General features: G+C 43.5%; 1 protein-coding gene across 2 annotated transcripts in view; it reads left to right on the top strand.

Moving 5' to 3' along the window:
- The window catches only part of LOC110535563 (cadherin-18), a 504,366-nt gene that overhangs the window by 413,994 nt on the left and 63,188 nt on the right, over nt 1-27,184 (top strand). For both annotated transcript variants that reach the window (XM_090189869.1, XM_021620628.3), the window contains 2 exons: nt 18,283-18,450; nt 19,439-19,626. In XM_090189869.1, coding sequence (XP_090045995.1) covers nt 18,283-18,450; nt 19,439-19,626 — 356 coding nt within the window. The remainder of the gene's footprint in view (nt 1-18,282; nt 18,451-19,438; nt 19,627-27,184) is intronic.

Raw genomic sequence — 27,184 nt, 5'->3', positions numbered from 1 at the left:
AAATATGTTTTTCATGTGTTTGTGTGCGGGGCGTTGTCCTCAGATAATCGCATGGTCTGCTTTCGCCATAAAGCCTTTTTGAAATCTGACACAGTTGCTGGATTAACAAGAAGTTACGCTTTATTTTGATGTATTACACTTTAGATTTTATGAAAGTTAAATATTTATAATAGTGTAGTTTGAATTTCACACTCTGCAATTTCACCGGATGTTGGCCAGGTGGGACGCTACCTGGCCAACATCCGGTGAAATTGCAGAGTGCGAAAATCAAACTACACTATTATAAATATTTAACTTGAAAAGGGAATGAAAAGTGTGGCTTTGGAAAACCTATCCACAACCGTAAGGATGGTGGTGTTTCCATCTGATGGGAGGAGACCAGTGACAAAATCCAGGGACCTGGGGTGGTGAGGAACAGGGAGTGGTTGAAGGAGGCCAGCAGGAGCTTGCCGCTGAGTATTGTTCTGCCCATACACAGTGCAGGCGGCGACAAATGCGGAGACATCAGGAACCATGGTTGTACACCAAAAACGTAATTGAATGAAAGTCAAGGTCTGATGGGAGCCGGGATGACAGGTAAGTTTAGCGGAATAAGCCTATTCCAGGACCGGGAACCTGGCCGAATCAGAGACAAACATCTGGTTAGCTGTCCCCCTGGGTCCGGCTGGGAACACTGCGCCTTGCGGACCAGGCTCACGATACCCAAGACAAGGGTAGCTGCAAGACAGGATGTAGGGAGGATGGTCTCTGGGTCAGAGGGTGTAGCCATAGAACTATACAGGTGAGAAAGGTTATCAGGCTTAACATTATTGGACCCAGAGGCGGTAGGAGATTGAAAATGGAACTGAGTGAATAACAGAGCCCAACGAGCCTGCCTTGAGTTGGAGCGTTTGGCGGTGCAAAGATATTCTAGATTCTTATTGCCGGTCCACACTAAGAATGGGGGTGTTCCGCCCCTTCAAGCCAATGCCTCCACTCCTCCAGGGCCATCTTGACTGCGAGAAGTTCCCGATTACCAACATCATAGTTCCTCTCAGCGGGATTATGGCAATGGGATGTTAGGGCAGGGATGCAACTTTTCCTGGGCAGAACGTTGGGACAGAACGGCCCAACATTAGATGCATTGACCTCCACCACGAACTGATGGGACGGGTCCGGATGGATTAGGATGGGGGCAGCGGTGAAAGATCCACAAATGCCCGGTCAGCAGCTGGGGACTACTTGAACGGAACCTTGGGAGAGGTGAGTGCAGAGACAGCCAGGGTGCTGTAACACCGAATGAAGCAATGGTAAAAGTGTGCAAATCCCAGGAAACTTCTTAGCTGCGCTCTAGATATGGGTTGGGGCCAATCCACCACCACTCTCACCTTGCCAGGATCCATCTGAACGTTCCCTGCAACAATGACGTATCCCTAAAAGGAGATAGTGGGGCGATGAAATTCACATTTATCCGCATTGACAAACAGCTGGTTCTCCAGGAGGTGCTGGAGGACTTGCTCTTGAGCCGAACGGGAAAAGGCAAGGATGTCGTCGAGGTAGACAAACACAAACCAGTTTAACATGTCAAGGAGTACATCGTTGAACAGGGCCTTGAACACTGCAGGAGTAATGGTTAGTACCAGGACTTCTCAGAGATCCTGGTACTCCGCAGGAACAGTGGAGAGATCTAAGGCTTTTACCAAGCCCGCAGGAGGACGTCCTGGGCAGTGGTGTAAAGTACTACTTAAGTACTTTTACTTCACTACAGTCTTTAAGAAAACAATGTACTTCTTACTGCCTACATTCTCCTTGACACCCAAAAGTAGTCTTTACATTTTGAATGCTTAGCAGGACAGGAAAATAGTCAAATTCATGCATTATCAATCGAACAACCCTGATCATCACTACTGCCTCTGATCTGACGGACTCACTAAACCTACATGCTTTGTTTGCGCGTGCCATAAAAAATAATTAAATAAGGAATTTGAAATATTTTCATACTTTTACTAAAGTATTACTTCTAGGCGTGTACACCATCCACCGTTTCCAAGTATATTACTCGCTAATGTTCTGTCCCTGGACAAAAATTGGACAAACTCAAGGCTAGGAGCTCCATCCAGAGAGACATCAGGGACTGTAACATACCCATACATAGCTCAGCATTCAACACCATAGTACACTCAAAGCTCATTATTAATCCTGGGGCCCTGGGTCGGAACGTTAGCCCTGTGCAACTGGGTCCTGGACTTTTTTTTAAATTACCTTTATTTAACCAGGCAAGTCAGTTAAGAACAAATTCTTATTTTCAATGACGGCCTAGGAACAGTGGGTTAACTGCCTGTTCAGGGGCAGAACGACAGATTTGTACCTTGTCAGCTCGGGGGTTTGAACTTGCAACCTTCCGGTTACTAGTCCAACGCTCTAACCACTAGGCTACCCTGCCGCCCCCCGCCGACTTCCTGAAGTGCTGCCCCCAGGTGGAGAAGGTAGGAAACAACACCTCTAATTTGCTTATCCTCAACACATGGGCCCCACAAGGGTGCATGCTGAGCCCAATTCCTGTTCACCCATGACTGTGTGGCCACTCACGCCTCATCAAGTTTGGAGACTGATTACCAACAATGACGAGACTACAGAGGGGTGGTGAGGGCCCTGTTTGAGTGGTGCCAGGAAAATAACATCAACAAAACAAATCAACTGATCATGGACTTCAGGAAACAGCATAGGGAGCATGCCCCTATCCACATCGACAGGACCCCAGTGGAGAAGGTGGAAAGCTTCAAATTCCTCGGCGTACACATCAATGATGATCAGAAATGGTCTACCCACACAGACAGTGTGGAGGAGAATGTGCAACAGTGCCTCTTCATTCTCAGGAGATTGAAGAAATGTGTCTTGACCTCTAAAACTTTTACAGATGCACAATTGAGAGCATCCTGTTGGGCTGTATCATTGCCTGGTATGGCAACTGCACCTTCTGAAACCACAGGGCTTGCCAAAGAGTGGTGCGGTCTGCCCAACGCATCACCGGAGGCAAACTTCCTGTCCTCGGGACACCTACAGCACCCGATGTCACAGGAAGGACAAAAAGATCATCAAAGACATCAACCACCCGAGCCACGGCCTGTTCATTCCGTTATCATCTAAAAGGCAATGTCAGTACAGGTGCATTAAAAGCTGGGACCGAGAGACTGAAAAAAAGCTTCTATCTCGAGGCCATAACTAGCCGGCTTCCACCCGGTTATGTAATCCTGCACCTTAGAGCCTGCTGCCCTATATACATAGACTTGGAATCACTGGCCACTTTAATAATGGAACACAAGTCACTTTAATAATGTTTACATACCGCTTTATTCATTTCATATGTATATCCTGTATTCTACTGTATTTTAGTCATTGCAACTCCGACAATGCTAGTCCTTATATATAAACATTTCTTAAATCCATTATTTTACTATTAGATTTGTCTGTATTGTTGTGAATTGTTAGATACTACTACAGCATTTCCCTACACCCGCAATAACATCTACTAAATATGTGTATGTGGTCAATAAAATATGATTTGATTTGTGTACAGCATAAGCAAATCTAATATGTCAATGGCAAGTGAGGCCAGCTACTGCATTCTCCATCTTTCTCTCCCACAAGCACACGTGTGTGTACACACATATCACAGAAATCAACACACACCCGCGTGTGTCTGTGGTGTGTTTGTACACATGTAGTACTAAACACTTCAAAAACAACAACCAGATGAATCATACATTTGGCATATTTGAGCATAGAACAAGTCAAATAACAATGCTATATGACGTTAAACTATTTAATTCTGAAATGCATTTCAAAATACATACGTTGAAATTATTTTAATGATATTTGAACATTTTCTCAAAATCCCAACTTTGATTGTTATTATCTATCATACTTTCTGTGTCAATCTTAAAATGTCAATGTGGCCTGTACGTGCACTTGTACTCTGCTGGCACCAAATTTCATTCACACCAAAACCGAATTTGTTCAATGGCACATTTTGATATTGCACTAAATATAGTGCCTTCGGAAAGAATTTAGACCCTATGACTTTTTCCACTCTATGTTAGGCTACAGCCTTATCCTAAAATAGATTAATTCATTTTCCCCTCATCAATAAACACACAATACCCCATAATGACAAAGTAAAAGCAGGATTTTAGATTTTCTTTTATTTTTATTAAATTTAAAAAACTGAAATATCACATGACTATTCAGACTTTTGTTGAAGCACCTTTGGCAGCAATTACAGCCTCGAGTCTTCTTGGGTATGACGTTAAAAGCTTTGTATACCTGTATTTGGGGAGTTTCATTCTTCTCTGCAGATCCCCTCAAGCTTTGGCAGGTTGGATGAGGAGCGTTGTTGCACAGCCACAACCATGCTTCATCGTAGGGATAATGCCAGGCTTCCTCCAGACGTGATGCTTGGCATTAAGGCCAAAGAGTTCAATCTTGGTTTCATCGGACCAAATAATCATTTTATCTGTCGTAGTTGAAGTGTACCTATGATGAAAATTACAGGCCTCTCTCATCCTTTTAAGTGGGAGAACTTGCACAATTGGTGGCTGACTAAATACTTTTTTGCCCCACTGTATATATATAAAAAATCTCAGTTTACATTGGCACGTTACGTGCAGTAATGTTTTGATTCCAAAACATCCGGTGATTTTGCAGAAATACTCACAATAAACATTGATAAAAGATGCAAGTGTTATTCACATTATTAAAGATAAATGTATCCTCTGTGCAACCGCTTTGTCAGATTTTAAAAAAAACTTTACGGAAAAATAATAATCTGAGAACGGCGCTCAGAACCCAAAGATATAGCCGCCATTGTGGCGTCAACAGAAGCTACAAAAAACACTATAAATATTCACTAACTTTTTAATATCTTCATCAGAAGGCAGTCCCAGTTCGACAATAAATGACTGATTTGTTCCATAAAGTTCCAAAAAGCCCATAATTTAGCCACTTGATGTTAGCTTGTTCAGCCCAGCATTCAATCCTCAAAAAACACAAGCAATTCCTACAGACAAAAACTCAAAAAATTCCGTTACAGGTCGTAGAAACAAGTCAAATGATGTATGCAACCCATATTTAGGATGTTTTAAACACTAATCAGCAATAAGGTTCCAACCTTTCATCCAAAAGTGAAAATGCTGCCTAGCCTCAACAGGTTTTAACCTCTCTTGGATAGGGGGCAGTATTTTGACGTCTGGATGAAAAGCGTTTCCAATGTAAACTGCATGTTACTCAGGCACAGAAGCTAGGATATGCATATAATTGGTAGATTTGGTAACTCTAAAGTTACTAAAAATGTCTGTGAGTATAACAGAACTGATATGGCAGGTGAAACAATAGAATAATATATTTCAGCCTACCTCCATTTTCAATGGCTATCGCTTTAATTAATTAAGGCCAAGTCCTCCCAGATTGCAGTTCCTGGGGCTTCCACTAGATGTCAACAGTCTTTAGAAAGAGTTTCAGGCTGGTTTTCGGAAAAATTAGCCAAAAATTGTAGTTTTTCTGGGGGCTCCCATTTTGGCTGTAGTGTTTTCAAGCACATGGAAGAGAGCACGTTCTTTGGTATTTTTCACCGGTAAAGACAATAACGATTCTCCATCTTAAATGTTATCGTTTATTTACGTATAAGGGTACTTAAGGTTTGAGTATAAACGTTTTTTGACTTGTTTGGAAAAGTTTATTAGTAACGTTTGGGATTCATTTTGTATGCATTTAGATGGAGGGAAAATGGATGGATTATTGACTGAAGCGCTCCAGCTAAACTGAGTTTTTATGGCTATAAAGAAGGACATTATCGAACAAAAGGACCATTTGTGATGTAACTGGGACCTTTTGGAGTGCCAGCAGAAGAAGATCATCAAAGGTAAGGCATTTTTTATATCGCTATTTCTTACTTTTGTGTCGCACCTGCCTGGTTGAAATATGTTTTTCATGTGTTTGTGTGCGGGGCGTTGTCCTCAGATAATCGCATGGTCTGCTTTCGCCATAAAGCCTTTTTGAAATCTGACACAGTTGCTGGATTAACAAGAAGTTACGCTTTATTTTGATGTATTACACTTTAGATTTTATGAAAGTTAAATATTTATAATAGTGTAGTTTGAATTTCACACTCTGCAATTTCACCGGATGTTGGCCAGGTGGGACGCTACCTGGCCAACATCCGGTGAAATTGCAGAGTGCGAAAATCAAACTACACTATTATAAATATTTAACTTGAAAAGGGAATGAAAAGTGTGGCTTTGGAAAACCTATCCACAACCGTAAGGATGGTGGTGTTTCCATCTGATGGGAGGAGACCAGTGACAAAATCCAGGGACCTGGGGTGGTGAGGAACAGGGAGTGGTTGAAGGAGGCCAGCAGGAGCTTGCCGCTGAGTATTGTTCTGCCCATACACAGTGCAGGCGGCGACAAATGCGGAGACATCAGGAACCATGGTTGTACACCAAAAACGTAATTGAATGAAAGTCAAGGTCTGATGGGAGCCGGGATGACAGGTAAGTTTAGCGGAATAAGCCTATTCCAGGACCGGGAACCTGGCCGAATCAGAGACAAACATCTGGTTAGCTGTCCCCCTGGGTCCGGCTGGGAACACTGCGCCTTGCGGACCAGGCTCACGATACCCAAGACAAGGGTAGCTGCAAGACAGGATGTAGGGAGGATGGTCTCTGGGTCAGAGGGTGTAGCCATAGAACTATACAGGTGAGAAAGGTTATCAGGCTTAACATTATTGGACCCAGAGGCGGTAGGAGATTGTAAAATGGAACTGAGTGAATAACAGAGCCCAACGAGCCTGCCTTGAGTTGGAGCGTTTGGCGGTGCAAAGATATTCTAGATTCTTATTGCCGGTCCACACTAAGAATGGGGGTGTTCCGCCCCTTCAAGCCAATGCCTCCACTCCTCCAGGGCCATCTTGACTGCGAGAAGTTCCCGATTACCAACATCATAGTTCCTCTCAGCGGGATTATGGCAATGGGATGTTAGGGCAGGGATGCAACTTTTCCTGGGCAGAACGTTGGGACAGAACGGCCCAACATTAGATGCATTGACCTCCACCACGAACTGATGGGACGGGTCCGGATGGATTAGGATGGGGGCAGCGGTGAAAGATCCACAAATGCCCGGTCAGCAGCTGGGGACTACTTGAACGGAACCTTGGGAGAGGTGAGTGCAGAGACAGCCAGGGTGCTGTAACACCGAATGAAGCAATGGTAAAAGTGTGCAAATCCCAGGAAACTTCTTAGCTGCGCTCTAGATATGGGTTGGGGCCAATCCACCACCACTCTCACCTTGCCAGGATCCATCTGAACGTTCCCTGCAACAATGACGTATCCCTAAAAGGAGATAGTGGGGCGATGAAATTCACATTTATCCGCATTGACAAACAGCTGGTTCTCCAGGAGGTGCTGGAGGACTTGCTCTTGAGCCGAACGGGAAAAGGCAAGGATGTCGTTGAGGTAGACAAACACAAACCAGTTTAACATGTCAAGGAGTACATCGTTGAACAGGGCCTTGAACACTGCAGGAGTAATGGTTAGTACCAGGACTTCTCAGAGGTCCTGGTACTCCGCAGGAACAGTGGAGAGATCTAAGGCTTTTACCAAGCCCGCAGGAGGACGTCCTGGGCAGTGGTGTAAAGTACTACTCAAGTACTTTTACTTCACTACAGTCTTTAAGAAAACAATGTACTTCTTACTGCCTACATTCTCCTTGACACCCAAAAGTAGTCTTTACATTTTGAATGCTTAGCAGGACAGGAAAATAGTCAAATTCATGCATTATCAACCGAACAACCCTGATCATCACTACTGCCTCTGATCTGACGGACTCACTAAACCTACATGCTTTGTTTGCGCGTGCCATAAAAAATAATTAAATAAGGAATTTGAAATATTTTCATACTTTTACTAAAGTATTACTTCTAGGCGTGTACACCATCCACCGTTTCCAAGTATATTACTCGCTAATGTTCTGTCCCTGGACAAAAATTGGACAAACTCAAGGCTAGGAGCTCCATCCAGAGAGACATCAGGGACTGTAACATACCCATACATAGCTCAGCATTCAACACCATAGTACACTCAAAGCTCATTATTAATCCTGGGGCCCTGGGTCGGAACGTTAGCCCTGTGCAACTGGGTCCTGGACTTTTTTTTAAATTACCTTTATTTAACCAGGCAAGTCAGTTAAGAACAAATTCTTATTTTCAATGACGGCCTAGGAACAGTGGGTTAACTGCCTGTTCAGGGGCAGAACGACAGATTTGTACCTTGTCAGCTCGGGGGTTTGAACTTGCAACCTTCCGGTTACTAGTCCAACGCTCTAACCACTAGGCTACCCTGCCGCCCCCCGCCGACTTCCTGAAGTGCTGCCCCCAGGTGGAGAAGGTAGGAAACAACACCTCTAATTTGCTTATCCTCAACACATGGGCCCCACAAGGGTGCATGCTGAGCCCAATTCCTGTTCACCCATGACTGTGTGGCCACTCACGCCTCATCAAGTTTGGAGACTGATTACCAACAATGACGAGACTACAGAGGGGTGGTGAGGGCCCTGTTTGAGTGGTGCCAGGAAAATAACATCAACAAAACAAATCAACTGATCATGGACTTCAGGAAACAGCATAGGGAGCATGCCCCTATCCACATCGACAGGACCCCAGTGGAGAAGGTGGAAAGCTTCAAATTCCTCGGCGTACACATCAATGATGATCAGAAATGGTCTACCCACACAGACAGTGTGGAGGAGAATGTGCAACAGTGCCTCTTCATTCTCAGGAGATTGAAGAAATGTGTCTTGACCTCTAAAACTTTTACAGATGCACAATTGAGAGCATCCTGTTGGGCTGTATCATTGCCTGGTATGGCAACTGCACCTTCTGAAACCACAGGGCTTGCCAAAGAGTGGTGCGGTCTGCCCAACGCATCACCGGAGGCAAACTTCCTGTCCTCGGGACACCTACAGCACCCGATGTCACAGGAAGGACAAAAAGATCATCAAAGACATCAACCACCCGAGCCACGGCCTGTTCATTCCGTTATCATCTAAAAGGCAATGTCAGTACAGGTGCATTAAAAGCTGGGACCGAGAGACTGAAAAAAAGCTTCTATCTCGAGGCCATAACTAGCCGGCTTCCACCCGGTTATGTAATCCTGCACCTTAGAGCCTGCTGCCCTATATACATAGACTTGGAATCACTGGCCACTTTAATAATGGAACACAAGTCACTTTAATAATGTTTACATACCGCTTTATTCATTTCATATGTATATCCTGTATTCTACTGTATTTTAGTCATTGCAACTCCGACAATGCTAGTCCTTATATATAAACATTTCTTAAATCCATTATTTTACTATTAGATTTGTCTGTATTGTTGTGAATTGTTAGATACTACTACAGCATTTCCCTACACCCGCAATAACATCTACTAAATATGTGTATGTGGTCAATAAAATATGATTTGATTTGTGTACAGCATAAGCAAATCTAATATGTCAATGGCAAGTGAGGCCAGCTACTGCATTCTCCATCTTTCTCTCCCACAAGCACACGTGTGTGTACACACATATCACAGAAATCAACACACACCCGCGTGTGTCTGTGGTGTGTTTGTACACATGTAGTACTAAACACTTCAAAAACAACAACCAGATGAATCATACATTTGGCATATTTGAGCATAGAACAAGTCAAATAACAATGCTATATGACGTTAAACTATTTAATTCTGAAATGCATTTCAAAATACATACGTTGAAATTATTTTAATGATATTTGAACATTTTCTCAAAATCCCAACTTTGATTGTTATTATCTATCATACTTTCTGTGTCAATCTTAAAATGTCAATGTGGCCTGTACGTGCACTTGTACTCTGCTGGCACCAAATTTCATTGGCAGCCAGGGTGCTGTAAGATGGCGTAGCAGTAGGACGTATTGTCGTGTTGTGTCCCTTGTATATATCGTTTGTTTTCGTTTTTTTTTTTTTTTTTTTTTCTTCACATATCTTTAAAACTTTTTGCTGAACCTCAACTTCTTCTAAATACTCTCCTGCAACCCGCCTCACCCAACGTAGCTATTTTTCCTAAAGTATTTATATTTACTTCGGACCTTGGAACCCCTCAACTGAAGCTAGCCAACGAACTACCAGCTTCAGCAAAACATTGCTAGCGGTCTTCAGCTAACCGGTCATCAGCTAACCTTTAGCTCGGAAAGCTCTCGCCAGTTCGAACAACGCGACTCTAACCAGAGCATAACGGACCTATTTATTATTTTATTTTATTTTTCATCCCCGGATTCCCATCGCAAACGGAACATTCTGAGCTCCTGGGCTACAATATCCAGACCCACGACCGGTCCATCGATGTCACTGCATGAAGAGGAATAAACAGATACACCCATCGCGACGTCCCCAAAGGCTAACTCTCTAGCCCTTGCTATCTCCTTGCTTGCAAACTCGGCCTGCTAACTGCTAGCTTGTTTAGCCCGGTCCGCTAACTGCTACCGTGTTTAGCACCGTCTACTAACTGTTAGCTTGTTAGCACAGGCCTGCTAACCGTCTGAATCGCCGCGCCCCAAACACTCACTGAACCCATATTTACTTTCTATCCCTTTTCGATTTTTAATTTGTTTATACCTTCCGGTAACCTGCCTCACCCTATGTGATACGGAACCGCTATTATCTTTACATTTTTAGAACACACTCAAGAACCTCCAGAAGCTACCAGCTAACTGGCTACAAGCTATTTGGTCATTGTTAGTTTTCTAACCTGGATAACACTCGCCAGTCCAGCTTCCCTGCCCCATCCACCGCTGCCCCTTGGACACTGATCACTTGGCTACATAGCTGATGCATGCTGGACTGTCCATTAATCACGGTAATCCATTCTGCTTGTTTATGTTTTATCTGTCGGCCCCAGCCGCACTTAGGCTCTGTGTGTAGTTAATCCGACCCTCTCTGCCTAATCAATCGCCATTCTACCTGCTGTTGTTGTGCTAGCTGATTAGCTGTTGTCTCACCTACTGTTTTAGCTAGCTCTCCCAATTCAACACCTGTGATTACTGTATGCCTCGCTGTATGTCTTTCTCAAATGTCAATATGCCTTGTATACTGTTGTGCAGGTTAGTTATCATTGTTTTAGTTTACAATGGAGCCCCTAGTTCCACTCTTTATACCCCTGTTACCTCCTTTGTCCCACCCCCCACACATGCGGTGACCTCACCCATTACAACCAGCATGTCCAGAGATACAACCTCTCTCATCATCACCCAGTGCCTGGGCTTACCTCCGCTGTACCCGCACCCCACCATACCCCTGTTTGCGCATTATGCCCTGAATATATTCTACCATGCCCAGAAACCTGCTCCTCTTATTCTCTGTCCCCAACGCCCTAGGCGACCAGTTTTGATAGCCTTCAGCCGCACCCTCATACTACTCCTTCTCTGTTCCGCGGGTGATGTGGAGGTAAACCCAGGCCCTGCATGTCCCCAGGCACCCTCATTTGTTGACTTCTGTGATCGAAAAAGCCTTGGTTTCATGCATGTCAACATCAGAAGCCTCCTCCCTAAGTTTGTCTTACTCACTGCTCTAGCACACTCTGCTAACCCTGATGTCCTTGCCGTGTCTGAATCCTGGCTCAGGAAGGCCACCAAAAATTCTGAGATTTCCATACCCAACTATAACATCTTCCGTCAAGATAGAACTGCCAAAGGAGGAGGAGTTGCAGTCTACTGCAGAGATAGCCTGCAAAGTAATGTCATACTTTCCAGGTCCATACCCAAACAGTTCGAACTACTAATTTTGAAAATTACTCTCGCCAGAAATAAGTCTCTCACTGTTGCCGCCTGCTACCGACCCCCCTCAGCTCCCAGCTGTGCCCTGGACACCATTTGTGAATTGATCGCCCCCCATCTAGCTTCAGAGTTTGTTCTGTTAGGTGACCTAAACTGGGATATGCTTAACACCCCGGCAGTCCTACAATCTAAGCTAGATGCCCTCAATCTCACTCAAATCATCAAGGAACCCACCAGGTACAACCCTAACTCTGTAAACAAGGGCACCCTCATTGACGTCATCCTGACCAACTGGCCCTCCAAATACACCTCCGCTGTCTTCAACCAGGATCTCAGCGATCACTGCCTCATTGCCTGTATCCGCTATGGAGCCGCAGTCAAACGACCACCCCTCATCACTGTCAAACGCTCCCTAAAACACTTCTGTGAGCAGGCCTTTCTAATCGACCTGGCCCGGGTATCCTGGAAGGACATTGACCTCATCCCGTCAGTTGAGGATGCCTGGTCTTTCTTTAAAAGTAACTTCCTCACCATTTTAGATAAGCATGCTCCGTTCAAAAAATGCAGAACTAAGAACAGATATTGCCCCTGGTTCACTCCAGACCTGACTGCCCTCGACCAGCACAAAAACATCCTGTGGCGGACTGCACTAACATCGAACAGTCCCCGCGATATGCAACTGTTCAGGGAAGTCAGGAACCAATACACACAGTCAGTCAGGAAAGCTAAAGCCAACTTCTTCAGGCAGAAGTTTGCATCCTGTAGCTCCAACTCCAAAAAGTTCTGGGACACTGTGAAGTCCATGGAGAACAAGAGCACCTCCTCCCAGCTGCCCACTGCACTGAGGCTAGGTAACACGGTCACCACCGATAAATCCATGATTATCGAAAACTTCAACAAGCATTTCTCAACGGCTGGCCATGCCTTCCGCCTGGCTACTCCAACCTCGTCCAACAGCTCCCCCCCCCCCGCAGCTACTCGCCCAAGCCTCTCCAGGTTCTCCTTTACCCAAATCCAGATAGCAGATGTTCTGAAAGAGCTGCAAAACCTGGACCCGTACAAATCAGCTGGGCATGACAATCTGGACCCTCTATTCCTGAAACTATCCGCCGCCATTGTCGCAACCCCTATTACCAGCCTGTTCAACCTCTCTTTCATATCGTCTGAGATCCCCAAGGATTGGAAAGCTGCCGCAGTCATCCCCCTCTTCAAAGGGGGCGACACCCTGGACCCAAACTGTTACAGACCAATATCCATCCTGCCCTGCCTATCTAAGGTCTTCGAAAGCCAAGTCAACAAACAGATCACTGACCATCTTGAATCCCACCGTACCTTCTCCGCTGTGCAATCTGGTTTCCGAGCCGGTCACGGGTGTACCTCAGCCACGCTCAAGGTACTAAACGATATCATAACCGCCATCGATAAAAGACAGTACTGTGCAACCGTCTTCATAGACCTTGCCAAGGCTTTCGACTCTGTCAATCACCGTATTCTTATCGGCAGACTCAGTAGCCTCGGTTTTTCGGATGACTGCCTTGCCTGGTTCACCAATTACTTTGCAGACAGAGTTCAGTGTGTCAAATCGGAGGGCATGCTGTCCGGTCCTCTGGCAGTCTCTATGGGGGTGCCACAGGGTTCAATTCTCGGGCCGACTCTTTTCTCTGTATATATCAATGATGTTTCTCATGCTGCGGGCGATTCCCTGATCCACCTCTACGCAGACGACACCATTCTATATACTTCCGGCCCGTCCTTGGACACTGTGCTATCTAACCTCCAAACGAGCTTCAATGCCATACAGCACTCCTTCCGTGGCCTCCAACTGCTCTTAAACGCTAGTAAAACCAAATGCATGCTTTTCAACCGTTCGCTGCCTGCACCCGCACGCCTGACCAGCATCACCACCCTGGATGGTTCCGACCTTGAATATGTGGACATCTATAAGTACCTAGGTGTCTGGCTAGACTCTAAACTCTCCTTCCAGACCCATATCAAACATCTCCAATCGAAAATCAAATCAAGAGTCGGCTTTCTATTCCGCAACAAAGCCTCCTTCACTCACGCCGCCAAACTTACCCTAGTAAAACTGACTATCCTACCGATCCTCGACTTCGGCGATGTCATCTACAAAATTGCTTCCAACACTCTACTCAGCAAACTGGATGCAGTTTATCACAGTGCCATCCGTTTTGTCACTAAAGCACCTTATACCACCCACCACTGCGACTTGTATGCTCTAGTCGGCTGGCCCTCGCTACATATTCGTCGCCAGACCCACTGGCTCCAGGTCATCTACAAGTCCATGCTAGGTAAAGCTCCGCCTTATCTCAGTTCACTGGTTACGATGGCAACACCCATCCATAGCACGCGCTCCAGCAGGTGTATCTCACTGATCATCCCTAAAGCCAACACCTCATTTGGCCGCCTTTCGTTCCAGTTCTCTGCTGCCTGTGATTGGAACGAATTGCAAAAATCGCTGAAGTTGGAGACTTTTATCTCCCTCACCAACTTCAAACATCTGCTATCTGAGCAGCTAACCGATCGCTGCAGCTGTACATAGTCTATTGGTAAATAGCCCACCCATTTTCACCTACCTCATCCCCATACTGTTTTTATTTATTTATTTTTCTGCTCTTTTGCACACCAATATCTCTATCTCTACCTTTACATAACCATCTGATCATTTATCACGCCAGTGTTAATCTGCATAATTGTAATTATTTGCCTACCTTCTCATGCCTTTTGCACACAATGTATATATAGACTCCCCTTTTTTCTACTGTGTTATTGACTTGTTAATTGTTTACTCCATGTGTAACTCTGTGTTGTCTGTTCACACTGCTATGCCTTATCTTGGCCAGGTCGCAGTTGCAAATGAGAACTTGTTCTCAACTAGCCTACCTGGTTAAATAAAGGTGAAATAAAATAAAAAAATAAAATTCACACCAAAACCGAATTTGTTCAATGGCACATTTTGATATTGCACTAAATATAGTGCCTTCGGAAAGAATTTAGACCCTATGACTTTTTCCACTCTATGTTAGGCTACAGCCTTATCCTAAAATAGATTAATTCATTTTCCCCTCATCAATAAACACACAATACCCCATAATGACAAAGTAAAAGCAGGATTTTAGATTTTCTTTTATTTTTATTAAATTTAAAAAACTGAAATATCACATGACTATTCAGACTTTTGTTGAAGCACCTTTGGCAGCAATTACAGCCTCGAGTCTTCTTGGGCATGACGTTAAAAGCTTTGTATACCTGTATTTGGGGAGTTTCATTCTTCTCTGCAGATCCCCTCAAGCTTTGGCAGGTTGGATGAGGAGCGTTGTTGCACAGCCACAACCATGCTTCATCGTAGGGATAATGCCAGGCTTCCTCCAGACGTGATGCTTGGCATTAAGGCCAAAGAGTTCAATCTTGGTTTCATCGGACCAAATAATCTTGTTTCTCATGGTCTGAGAGTCTTTAGCTGCTTTTTGGCAAACTCCAAACGGGCTGTCATGTGCCTTTTACTGAGGGGTGGCTTCTGTCTGGCCAATCTACCACAAAAGCCTGATTGGTGGAGTGCTACAGAGGTGGTTGTCCTTCTGGGAGGTTTCCGAACTCCACTGAGAGACTCTGGAGCTCTGTCAGAGTGACCATCGGGTTCTTGGTGACCTCCCTGGCCAAGGCCCTTCTCCTCCGATTGCTCAGTTTGGCCAGGTGGCCAGCTCTATGAAGAATCTTGGTGGTTCCAAACTTCTTCTGTTTAAGAATGATGGAGGCCACTGTGTTCTTGGGGACCTTCAATGCTGCAGATATTTTTTGGTACTCTTCTCCAGATCTGTGTCTCGACACAACCTGTCTTTGAGCTCTACAGACAATTTCTTGAACCTCATGGCTTGGTTTTTGCTCTGACATGCACTGTCAACTGTAGGGCGTTATGTAGGCAGGTGTGTGACTTTCCAAATCATGTCCAATCAATTGAATTTACCACAGGTGGACTCCAATCAAATTTTACAAACATCTCAAGGACGATCAATGGAAACAGGATGGACCTGAGCTCAATTTCGAGTCTCATAGCAAAGGGTCTGAATACTAGTGTAAGTAAGGTATTTCCATTTATTTTGCTTTGTCATAATGGGTATTGTGTGTAGATTGCTGAGGATGTTTTATTGAACACATTTTAGAAGGCTGGAACTTAAGAAAATGTGGAAAAAGTGTTAGGGTCTCAATACTTTCTGAAGGCACCGTATAGTACAAGGATGTGAATGGGTTAACCTGTCTACGATACTGGTTCCCAATTGGGGATCAACCCTCCCACGTTCAGCTGAAACGGTGGCGCATGGAACGCAAAAATATTCTTACAAATATTTAACCTCCACACATTAACAAGTCCAATAGCTCAAATGAAAGATAAACACCTTGTTCATCTAGCCAGCAAGTCAGATTTCTAAAATGTTTTACGGCGAAAACATAGCACATATATATGTAAAACCACCACCAGACACAGCTCATTTCAATAGCCAAAACATGCAATCAACAAACGCAGGATTAAAAAATAAATCGCTCACTAACCTTTTGAAAATCTTCATCAGATGACAGTAATATGACATATTACACAGTACATATTTTTTTTTTCAATAATATGCCATTTATATCCATAAATGTCCATTTACAGTGAGTTCACCTTCAGAAATTACTCAAAAATGCCCGCAGGAAATCTATGTAGCGCGGCAAGATAACGTAAATAGACATCATAAACTTTGACTAAATATACATGTTCTACATATAGTTAGAAAGATACACTGCTTCTTTATGCAACCGCTGTGTTAGATTTATTTTTAACGTTACAGAAATCGCACACTATTCCATATGCTGAGACAGCGCTCAGTTCCAAGCTACATTTCCACGTAATGTTGGAGTCAACAGAAACACAGATTTAAGCATAAATATTCCCTTACCTTCGATGGTCTTCGTTCAGAATGTTCTGGAAGGCTTCATACTTACCCAATACATCGTTTGGTTTCAAGTCTTGCGTCTTTGTATTAGCTACTGCTAATAACATCAGCTGAAATGCACCCAAAACGTCCTCTGGTCCGGATAAGTTGCGCATCAAAACTTCAAAATTACACATTATATGTCGACTAAACAGGTCAAACTAAGTGCAGAAGCAAGCTTTATGATGTTTTAGACATGCAAAACAAACTTCAATTCAATCGGCCATCGTCTGCCCTTCTCTTGAGTGCTGGAAACAAAGGAATGGCTGGGACCAATTCGCGCCCATACGCACAGCCTATTCTCTCGTGGCACGCACTAATTTCACTCCCATAGGGTCAATTCTCGCGGGATTTGAACGATTTGAAGCTCTAATGAAAGAGGACATCTAGCGGAAGAGATAGAAAGTGTCCCCAGAATCATAGCTCGTTGGGAAGGGTGGGGGCCATGACGTCAAAGTTGCTCCAACTTTCATGGCCACAAAAACTAGTTTGGAAGAATGCCTGCCCTGTGAGTTCTGCTATACTTACAGACATAATTCCAACGGTTTTAGAATCTTTAGAGTGTTTTCTATCCAATAATAATTTTTATTTGCATATATTAGCAATTTTTGACAGATTTTTTTTCCAGTTTACTAGGGGTACCCAATCTCTCCAAAGGGGGCGTATGTCTGCCATATCCTTAACAGGTTTTAAGGTAGTCTCATATCTAAGTCTTCCCAACCCTGACAGTCATTCTGAATACAGGTTGCGGGTGAATACAAATTCAAAATGATGGAAATCCCCATTCTGTCTGGATTCCAATAGAAATGACACATCACTTTACAAGCCAGAATCATGTGACTTGCAGGCCTGATGAGGCCTGTAAACTATGAGTTTCAGCTCACTGTACTAGGGTAAAACTAGACCCTCGAAAGAAGGCCTTATGAAACATGTAAAAAAATATGTTGTAATTTGGTAGACACTAGAACATATGACAGTAGTGAGTGCATACATGTTCATACTGGTCCCCCGTGGGAATCAATCCCACAACTCTGGTGATGGAAACTCCATCCTCTACCAACTGAACCACACAGGTCTTGTATTGTCTTAAATAATTACATTTTAATGACAACATATTCACCTAGGACCTCACTTGGTGAAGGCTCAAAGAATACAACAACCATGTCTCCATCACCAGGAAACACAGTCATGTGTAGTACTGCTAACTCTAAAATTAATTTGAATGGGTTAAAAACCTACTGCAAGGCTATTCAATTCAGATCCTCAAGGGCTGAAATATTTCTGGTTTGGGATTTTTGTGTGGTTATTCAAAGAACCATCCCATTTATGGTTCTTCAGAGAGCCTAAAATGGTTCCCCTATGGAATCGTTCTGAAGAAACGTATTTGTTTCCAACTTGCACCTTTATTTTTAAGAGTGTAGTAACATTGGTACTCTTCTATTATTTATATTCTTCTCCCCCTGTCCAGGAGTCATCAGGACTGCCTTAGCCAACATGGACCGGGAGGCGAGGGAACACTATGCTGTAGTCATTCAAGCCAAAGACATGGCAGGATCGGTTGGAGGACTCTCTGGATCCACCACCATCAACATCACCCTCACCGACGTCAATGACAACCCACCCAAGTTCCCGCAAAGTGAGTACTGTATAGACACCAGGGTTGCCTTCAGCAGTCAAACGTTGTAGAGTGTTCAGAGAGAAAGAACAAAGATACCTCTCTGACATGTGGAATAAGGAATCACATCAGTTTTATTCGTAGACTTTATATCAGCAACGTTTCACACCATTTACAGAACGTTGCACAGTTACTCCATATCACTTGGAACGTGATTTTAAAAATGGCTTTACAGTATCTAAGAAATCGACTGACTATTTCTGCTAAATACTAATTCCTTTGTTTAATAAACAGCAGTGCTTCTCAGATATGTCACGTGACTGGCACAATGTCAATTTGAGAGTATTTTTAGCAGGCCAATTACAAATGGAGATTTCTCATATATCTATTAAAGAATCGAAATACACTCCTCCTCACTCAAATGGATTGAGCTTAATTACAGAAAAACTAAACAGCTTTAATTGACTGTCAGGAGCCCAATCGTTAATAATTAACAGATGTTCAACATACATTAGTTAGATGAGTATAGCATTGAGTAAAACCTTACCAATTGTGAATCCTGATTTTATATATTTTTTGATCTATCCTATGTAATAATAATCATATATTGATATGACATTTGATCTCAAAATCTATCTCATCAAATGCCATGCTGGCTGAATAAATATGTAAGAACACTGAACATCAATACTGTAAAATTATAGTTTAATAATCACATCTCTTTTAGAGTCCAAGTTAAAGTAAATTATATTCAAGTGCCCTCAGACACATTGTAGCTCTAAATGTTGATTCAAGCAATCTCTTGATATGAAAAGGTATTTAGTAACAATTCCATTCTGTGAAGTCAAATCAGGGTGACACAGGTAAAATACATCATAATTTGGAAAATTCACCCAAAATATGGCACCAACTAGTGATGCTAAGCTGTTTCTTAGCCTTTGTCCCAAATGCCACCCTATTCCCTATGAGATGCAAACAATGTCTGTATTGTTATGTTCATGATCCACAGAAAATTACCAGTTGTACGTCCCTGAATCAGCCCAGGTGGGCAAGCCAGTAGGGAAGATTAAAGCCAATGATGAGGACCTTGGCGTAAACGCAGCAATCAAGTACAGCATCATCAACTCAGAAGGAGCAGCCACGTTCTCCATCGCCACAGACAGAGACACCAGAGAGGGAATCATCAGCCTCAAGAAGGTATACAGAGTGAATGAATAAATTCATTAATTCATTAAAGAATAAATGAATGAATTAACAATGACAGGCACTCTAGGGAAGGAATAATCAATCTCAAGAAGGTACATGACAGAGTAAATGAATGAATCAATGAATGAACGAAACAGTAACAGGGACAACAGGGAGGGAATAATCAACTTCATGAAGGTACATGACAAAGTTGTGCTTAAGGCACTCTTTTCCAAAAGTGTGTACTTGCACACTCCCTGTCATGGATTTAAAAGCATACAATTGTTGTAAGCATTGGTTGGAGAGAGTTTCTACCATTGTAAAAATCCATGTGACATATTTTGCAAATGCAAACTTTAGGAAAACAATGATATTGCTCTCTATTCCTGTGTAATAACACTGTTATTATTTTAGTAAAAACATTGTATTAACTCAGGGGTTCCCAAAAGTTTTTGGCCTACGATCCCATTTTGATATCGGAAAATTGTCGCGACCCCAACCATGTGAAACAATTATGTAATTAATAGCCAATGTTAACTTTTTTATTTGGGGCTATAACAGTCAATTGAAAAACATTAACAGTATTTCTGATTGTTTTCTCAACTCACCATCACATACTTTAAATGTTGGGCTATGACAGTCAATTTGCAAATTAGTCTGACATAATGTACAGTATCTTGTCTCACCACCACTAATGAGATCGGTGTGCTTGATGCATGTTACGTCAAAACTTCTCAAAGTCAGGGGGCGTGGTCGACAGTCGCACATAATTTGAATGCATTCGATCAGCTGTTCGATTCAAATCAAATCAACGTTTATTTGTCATGTGCACCGAATACAACAAGTGTAGACGTTACAGTGAAATGCTTACTTACAGGCTCTAACCAATAGTGCAAAAAAAAGGTTGGATGCCAAGCAATTGCCGTACCAGGCAGTGATGCAACCGGTCAAGATGCTCTTGATGTTGCCGCTGTAGAACCTTTTGAGGATCTCAGGACCCATGCCAAATCTTTTTAGTTTCCTGAGGGGGAATAGGCTTTGTCGCGCCCACTTCACGATTTCGATTACCGGCATGTCAACTGAGCCAGGATCACAGTCAAACGAATTGGGAAGTATGTCCCAAACTGCTCGTCTGAGCATTAGAGGTGAGAAGTCATCAGTTGTGTGGGACACTTAATGATACTGTTTTCTGTCAATAAACATGCACTGCCGCGGAAAGGGGACGTGGTTCGCTTTTGAAAGACTCTATCCAATAATTATTATTTCCTCTGAGTCCACTGATTCGGTCATTCATCTGTAGAATGTTTTTGTATTATCCCTGCATGATTTGGTTCAGTTTCCCAAATATGTCTGTTACAGAGGCAAGGAGACACAAGTCCGACACCAAGTCTGTTTTTTCACATCCATTTTGAATGACAACAGATCCTCTTTCATTACAAAAATCTTTCCAACACCCCCCCTCGATAACCACCAAACCTTGGTGTGAAATAGAACATTGTTATTCTCTGATCCCATATCTCCAAAACAAAATAACATTTTATCAGTCACATACACGTGTTTAGCAGAGGTTATTGCGGGTTTAGTGAAATGCTTGTGTTTCTAGCTCTGACAGTGCAGTAATATCTAACAAGTAATATCTAACAATTTCACAACATATACCCAATACACACAAATCTAAGTAAAGGAATGGAACTAAGTATATGAATGAGCAATGTCAGAGCGGCATAGACTATGTTACAGTAGAATATAATAAAATACATTGTATACATATGAGAAGAGAAATGCAAAATATGTAAACATTGTTAAAGTGACTAGTGATTTCAAGTCTATGTATATTGGCAAAAGCCTCTAATGTTTAACAGTCTGATGGCCTTGAGATAGAAGCTTTTTTTCAGTCTTTCGGTCCCAGCTTTGATGCACCTGTACTGACCTCACCTTCTGGATGATACCAGGGTGAACAGGCAGTGGCTCGGGTGGTTGTTGGCCTTGATGATCTTTTCGGCCTTCTTGTGACATTGAGTGCTCTAGGTGTCCTGGAGGGCAGGTAGTTTGCCCCCGGTGATGCTTTAGGCTGACTGCACCACTCTCTGGAGAGCCTTGCGATTGCGTGCGGTGCAGCTGACATACCAGGCGGTGATACAGGATGCTCTCAATCTGTAAAAGTTTGTGAGGGTTTTACATGCCAAGCAACGTTCTTCAGATACAGCCTGACAGGATGCTCTGAATTGTACATCTGTAAACATTTGTCAGGGTTTTAGGTGCCAAGTCAAATGTATTCAGCCTCCTGGGGTTGAAGAGGCGCTGTTGTGTCTTCTTCACCACACTGTCTGTGTGGGTGGACCATTTCAGTTTTCAGTGATGTGTATGCCGAGGAACTTGAAGCTTTCCACCTTCTCCACTGCCCATCGATGTGGATAAGGGAGTGCTCCCTCTGCTGTTTCCTGAAGTCCACGATCATCTCCTTTGTTTTGTTGACGTTGAGTGACAGATTGTTTTCCTGACACCACATGTCCAGATCCCTTACCTCCTCCCTGTAGGCTATCTCATCATTGTTGGTAATCAGGCCTACTACTGTTGTGTTATCTGCCAACTTGATGACTGAGTTGGAGGCATGCTTGGCCAATGAAGTCATGGGTGAACAGGGAGTACAGCAGTGGGTTGAGCACACACCCTTGTTGGGCCCCAGTGTTACGGATCAGCGAAGTGGAGGTGTTGTTTCCTGCCTTCACCACCTATTGGTGGCCCGTCAGGATGTCCAGGACCCAGTTGCACAGGGCGGGGTTCAGACCCAGGACCTTGAGCTTAATGATGAGCTTGGAGGGTACTATGGTGTTGAATGCTGAGCTATAGTCAATGAACAGCATTCTTACATATGTATTCCTCTTGTCCAGATGGGATAGGGCAGTGTTCAGTGCGATCACTGTGGATCTATTGGGGCGGTAAGCAAATGCGTCTAGGATGACAGGTAAGGTAGAGGTGATATGATCCTTGACTAGTCTCTCAAAGAACTTCATGATGCCAGAAGTGAGTGACACAGGGCGATAGAAATTTAGTTCAGTTACCTTTGCTTTCTTGGGTACAGGAATAATGGTGGCCATATTGAAGCATGTGGGGACAGCAGACTGGGATAGGGAGAGATTAAATATGTCCGTAAACACAACAGTCAGCTGGTCTGCGCATGCTCTAAGGATGCGGCTAGGAATGCCATCTGGGCCAGCCGTCTGGTTCAGGTTCTCGTCACTGGTACATCCTGTTTGAGTTTCATCCATCTGTCAAGCATGGTGGAGGCAATGTGCTGGTCTGTGGGTTCTTTGGCAGTGGTAAAGTGGGAGATTTGTACAGGGTAAAAGGGATCTTGAAGAAGGAAGGCTATCACTCCATTTTGCAAAGCAATGCCATACACAGCTGACGGCGCTTAATTGTAGCCAATTTCCTTCTACAACTGGACAATGACCCAAAGCACAGCTCCAAACTATTCTGTCTATAATGGAGTGGCCAGCACAGTCACTGGATCTCAACCCTTTTGAGCTGTTGTAGGAGCAGCTTGATCTTATGGTACATAAGAAGTGCCCATCAAGCCAATCAAACTTGTGACAGGTGCTTCAGGAAGCATGGGGTGAAATCTATTCAGATTATCTAAACAAATTGACAACTAGAATGCCAAAGGTCTGCAAGGCTGTAATTGCTGCAAATGGAAGATTTTTTGAAGAAAGCAAAGTTTGAAGGACACAATTATTATTTTAATTAAAAAATCATTATTTACAACCTTATCAATGTCTTGACTATATTTCCTAATCATTTTGAAACTATTTTCATGTATGTTTTCATGGAAAACAAGGACATTTCTATGTGACTCCAAACTTTGGAACGGTAGTGTACTTCTTGTGTCTGAGCCATTGAATTGTGACTCCACTTTGTCTCTATACTGACGTTTTGCCTGGTTGATTGCCTTGCGAATGGAATAACTACACTGTTTTGTATTCTGCCATATTCCCAGTCTCCCTGCCGTGGCTAAAAGCGATGGTTCGCGTTTTCAGTTTTGACGAATGCTACCATCGATCCATGGTTCCTGGATAGGGTAGGTTTTAATAGTCACAGTAGGTACGACAGCTATACATACACTTCCTGATAAACTCAGTCACTGTATCAGTATATTCAGCAATATTATTATTGGAAGCTACCCTTGTCCGCATTATCAAATCAAATGTATTTATATAGCCCTTCTTACATCAGCTGATATATCAAAGGGCTGCACAGAAACCCAGCCTAAAACCCCAAACAGCAGGCAATGCAGGTGCAGAAGCACGGTGGCTAGGAAAAACTCCCTAGAAAGGCCAAAACCTAGGAAGAAACCTAGAGAGGAACCAGGCTATGAGGGGTGTCCAGTCCTCTTCTGGCTGTGCCGGGTGGAGATTATAACAGAACATGACCAAGATGTTCAAATGTTCATAAATTTCCAGCATGGTCAAATTATAATCACAGTAGTTGTCGAGGGTGCAACAAGTCAGCACCTCAGGAGTAAATGTCAGTTGGCTTTTCATAGCCGATTATTGAGAATATCTCTACCGCGCCTGCTGTCTCTAGAGAGTTGAAAACAGCAGGTAGCACGTCCGGGGAACAGGTCAGGGTTACATAGCCGCAGGCAGAACAGTTGAGACTGGAGCAGCAGCACGGCCAGGTGGACTGGGGACAGTAAGGAGTCATCCCGCCAGGTAGTCCTGAGGCATGGTCCAAGGACTCAGGTCCTCTGAGAGAGAGCACCAGACACCGGATAAGACAGGAGAAATACATCAGATATAACAGACTGACCCTAGCCTCCCGACACATAAACTACTGCAGCATAAATACTGGAGACTGAGACAGGAGGGGTCAAGAGACACTGTGGCCACATCCGATGATACCCCCGGACAGGACCAAACAGGCAGGCAATAACCCCACCCACTTTGCCAAAGCACAGCCCCCACACCACTAGAGGGATATCTTCAACCACCAACTTACCATCCTGAGAAAAGGCAGAGTATAGCCCACAAAGTCTGGGTTGGGGGGGCGCCAACCCAGACAGGAAGACCACGTCAGCAACTCGACCCACTCAAGCGACGCACACCTCCTAGGAACGGCATGGAAGAGCACCAGTAAGCCAGTGACTCAGCCCCTGTAATAGAGTTAGAGGCAGAGAATCCCAGTGGAGAGAGAGGAACCGGCCCCGCAGAGACAGAAAGGGTGGTTCGTTGCTCCAGAGCCTTTCTGTTCTCCTCCACACTCCTGGGCCAGACTACACTCAATCATATGACCTATTGAAGAGATGAGTCTTCAGTAAAGACTTAAAGGTTGAGACCGAGTCTGCGTCTCTCACATGGGTAGGCAGACCATTCCATAAAAATGGAGCTCTATAGGAGAAAGCCCTGCCTCCAGCTGTTTGCTTAGAAATTCTAGGGACAATTAGGAGTCCTGCGTCTTGTGACCGTAGCGTACGTGTAGGTATGTACGGCAGGACCAAATCGGAGAGATAGGTAGGAGCAAGCCCATGTAATGCTTTGTAGGTTAGCAGTAAAATCTTGAAATCAGCCCTTGCCTTAACAGGAAGCCAGAGTAGGGAGGCTAGCACTGGAGTAATATGATCAAATGTTTTGGTTCTAGTCAGGATTCTAGCAGCTGTATTTAGCACTAACTGAAGTTTATTTAGTGCTTTATCCGGGTGGCCGGAAAGTAGAGCAGTAGTCTAACCTAGAAGTAACAAAAGCATGGAATAATTCTTATGCATTCTTTTTGGACAGAAAGTTTCGGATTTTTGCAATAGAATACGTAGATGGAAAAAAGCTGTCCTTGAAACAGTCTTGATATGTTCGTCAAAAGAGAGATCAGGGTGCAGAGTAGCGCCGAGGTCCTTCACACTTTTGTTTGAGACGACTGTACAACCATCAAGATTAATTGTCAGATTCAACAGAAGTTCTCTTTGTTTCTTGGGACCTAGAATAAGCATCTCTGTTTTTTCCGAGTTCAAAAGTTGAAAGTTTGCAGCCATCCACTTCCTTATGTCTGAAACACAGGCTTCTAGCGAGGGCAATTTTTGGGCTTCACTATGTTTCATTGAAATGTACAGCTGTATGTCGTCTGCATAACAGTGAAAGTTAACATTATGCTTTCGAATGACATCCCCAAGAGGTAAAATATATAGTGAAAACAATAGTGGTCCTAAAATGGAACCTTGAGGAACACCGGAATTTACAGTTGATTTGTCAGAGGACAAACCATTCACAGAGACAAACTGATATCTTTCCGACAGATAAGATCTAAACCAGGCCAGAACTTGTCCGTGTAGACCAATTTGGGTTTCCAATCTCTCCAAAAGAATGTGGTGATCAATGGTATCACAAGCAGCACTAAGGTCTAGGAGCACGAGGACAGATGTAGAGCCTCGGTCTGACGTCATTAAAAGGTCATTTTCTCCAAAATGGAGTTGTGGTCAGATTTGTCGAAAGGAGGGCGGGGGAGGGCCTTGTTGGCATCCTAGAATTGGAGTAGCAATGGTCGAGTGTTTTAGTAGCGTGAATACTACAGTCAATGTGTTGATAGAACTTCGGCAGCCTTTTTCTCAAATTTGCTTTGTTAAAATCCCCAGGTCCAATAAATGCGGCCTCAGGATATGTGGTTTCCAGTTTGCATAAAGTCCAGACAAGTTCTTTGAGGGCCATCATGTTGTCAGCTTAAAGGGGGATATACAAGGCTGTGACTATAACCGAATATACTTTTCTAGGGAGATAATACGGTCGGTAGTTTTTAGTTTAGTTTATTAGTTCGACCATTTTAAAAAACAAGCACACATAAAACTTGAAAAAGCCATACATGCACATTAATACAATCATTGAGGATAACACACAATAAAGTCTAGGACTTATTTCTATTGTGATCCTCTTGAGACAAGATGGCTAGACAAGGTCGAACACAGTATGGCAGTGAAAAAATAAAACATAAACAGAGAAGAAGGACATCTATCTCATCATTCCAGTTACATCATAGGGGTCATTCATATGGGCACAGAAGACATTAAACATATTATTACTTTTTTTTAAAGCTGCCCAGAGAGGATGTTGTTTTTATGGGCAGAGGCAACTCATTCCATTCTGAGGCTCCAGTATACAAGAAAGTACCTTTCCCAGAATTACTCCTGAACCTGTATAAGTACACATCAGCAACACCTGATCTGGTGCTGTGATTGTGTGCATCCATAACACAAGGAAAGTAATCACTCAGATATCTGGGCACAGGACCATAAATACTCCTGTAAACCAAACCTAGCCTCAACAAGCAGCCAGTATAGTTCCTGAAAGCAGCTCCTGCCTATGTGAGTACGTGGACTCACCTTCAATACTACACTGATCAGCTTATTCTGGGCAATCTGGAGCTTCCCCTTCATAAGCTTAGATAAGCCCCAAAACCAGGAAGTACTATAATAGTCTAAATGGCATTGAATGATGGCAGTAGCTAGCACTTTCATGGAGTCGTTATCAAGCATCTTGGACTTTCTAGCCAAAAACTTATCCTGGCATTAATCTTCCCTAGCACTTTATTA

The sequence above is a fragment of the Oncorhynchus mykiss genome, chromosome 11 (assembly GCF_057628025.1).
Source record: "Oncorhynchus mykiss isolate SJ-2025 chromosome 11, ASM5762802v1, whole genome shotgun sequence".
NCBI classification, from domain to species: domain Eukaryota; kingdom Metazoa; phylum Chordata; class Actinopteri; order Salmoniformes; family Salmonidae; genus Oncorhynchus; species Oncorhynchus mykiss.
Note: the sequence above shows the minus strand (reverse complement) of the source record. Positions and strands in the feature narration are given on the sequence as shown.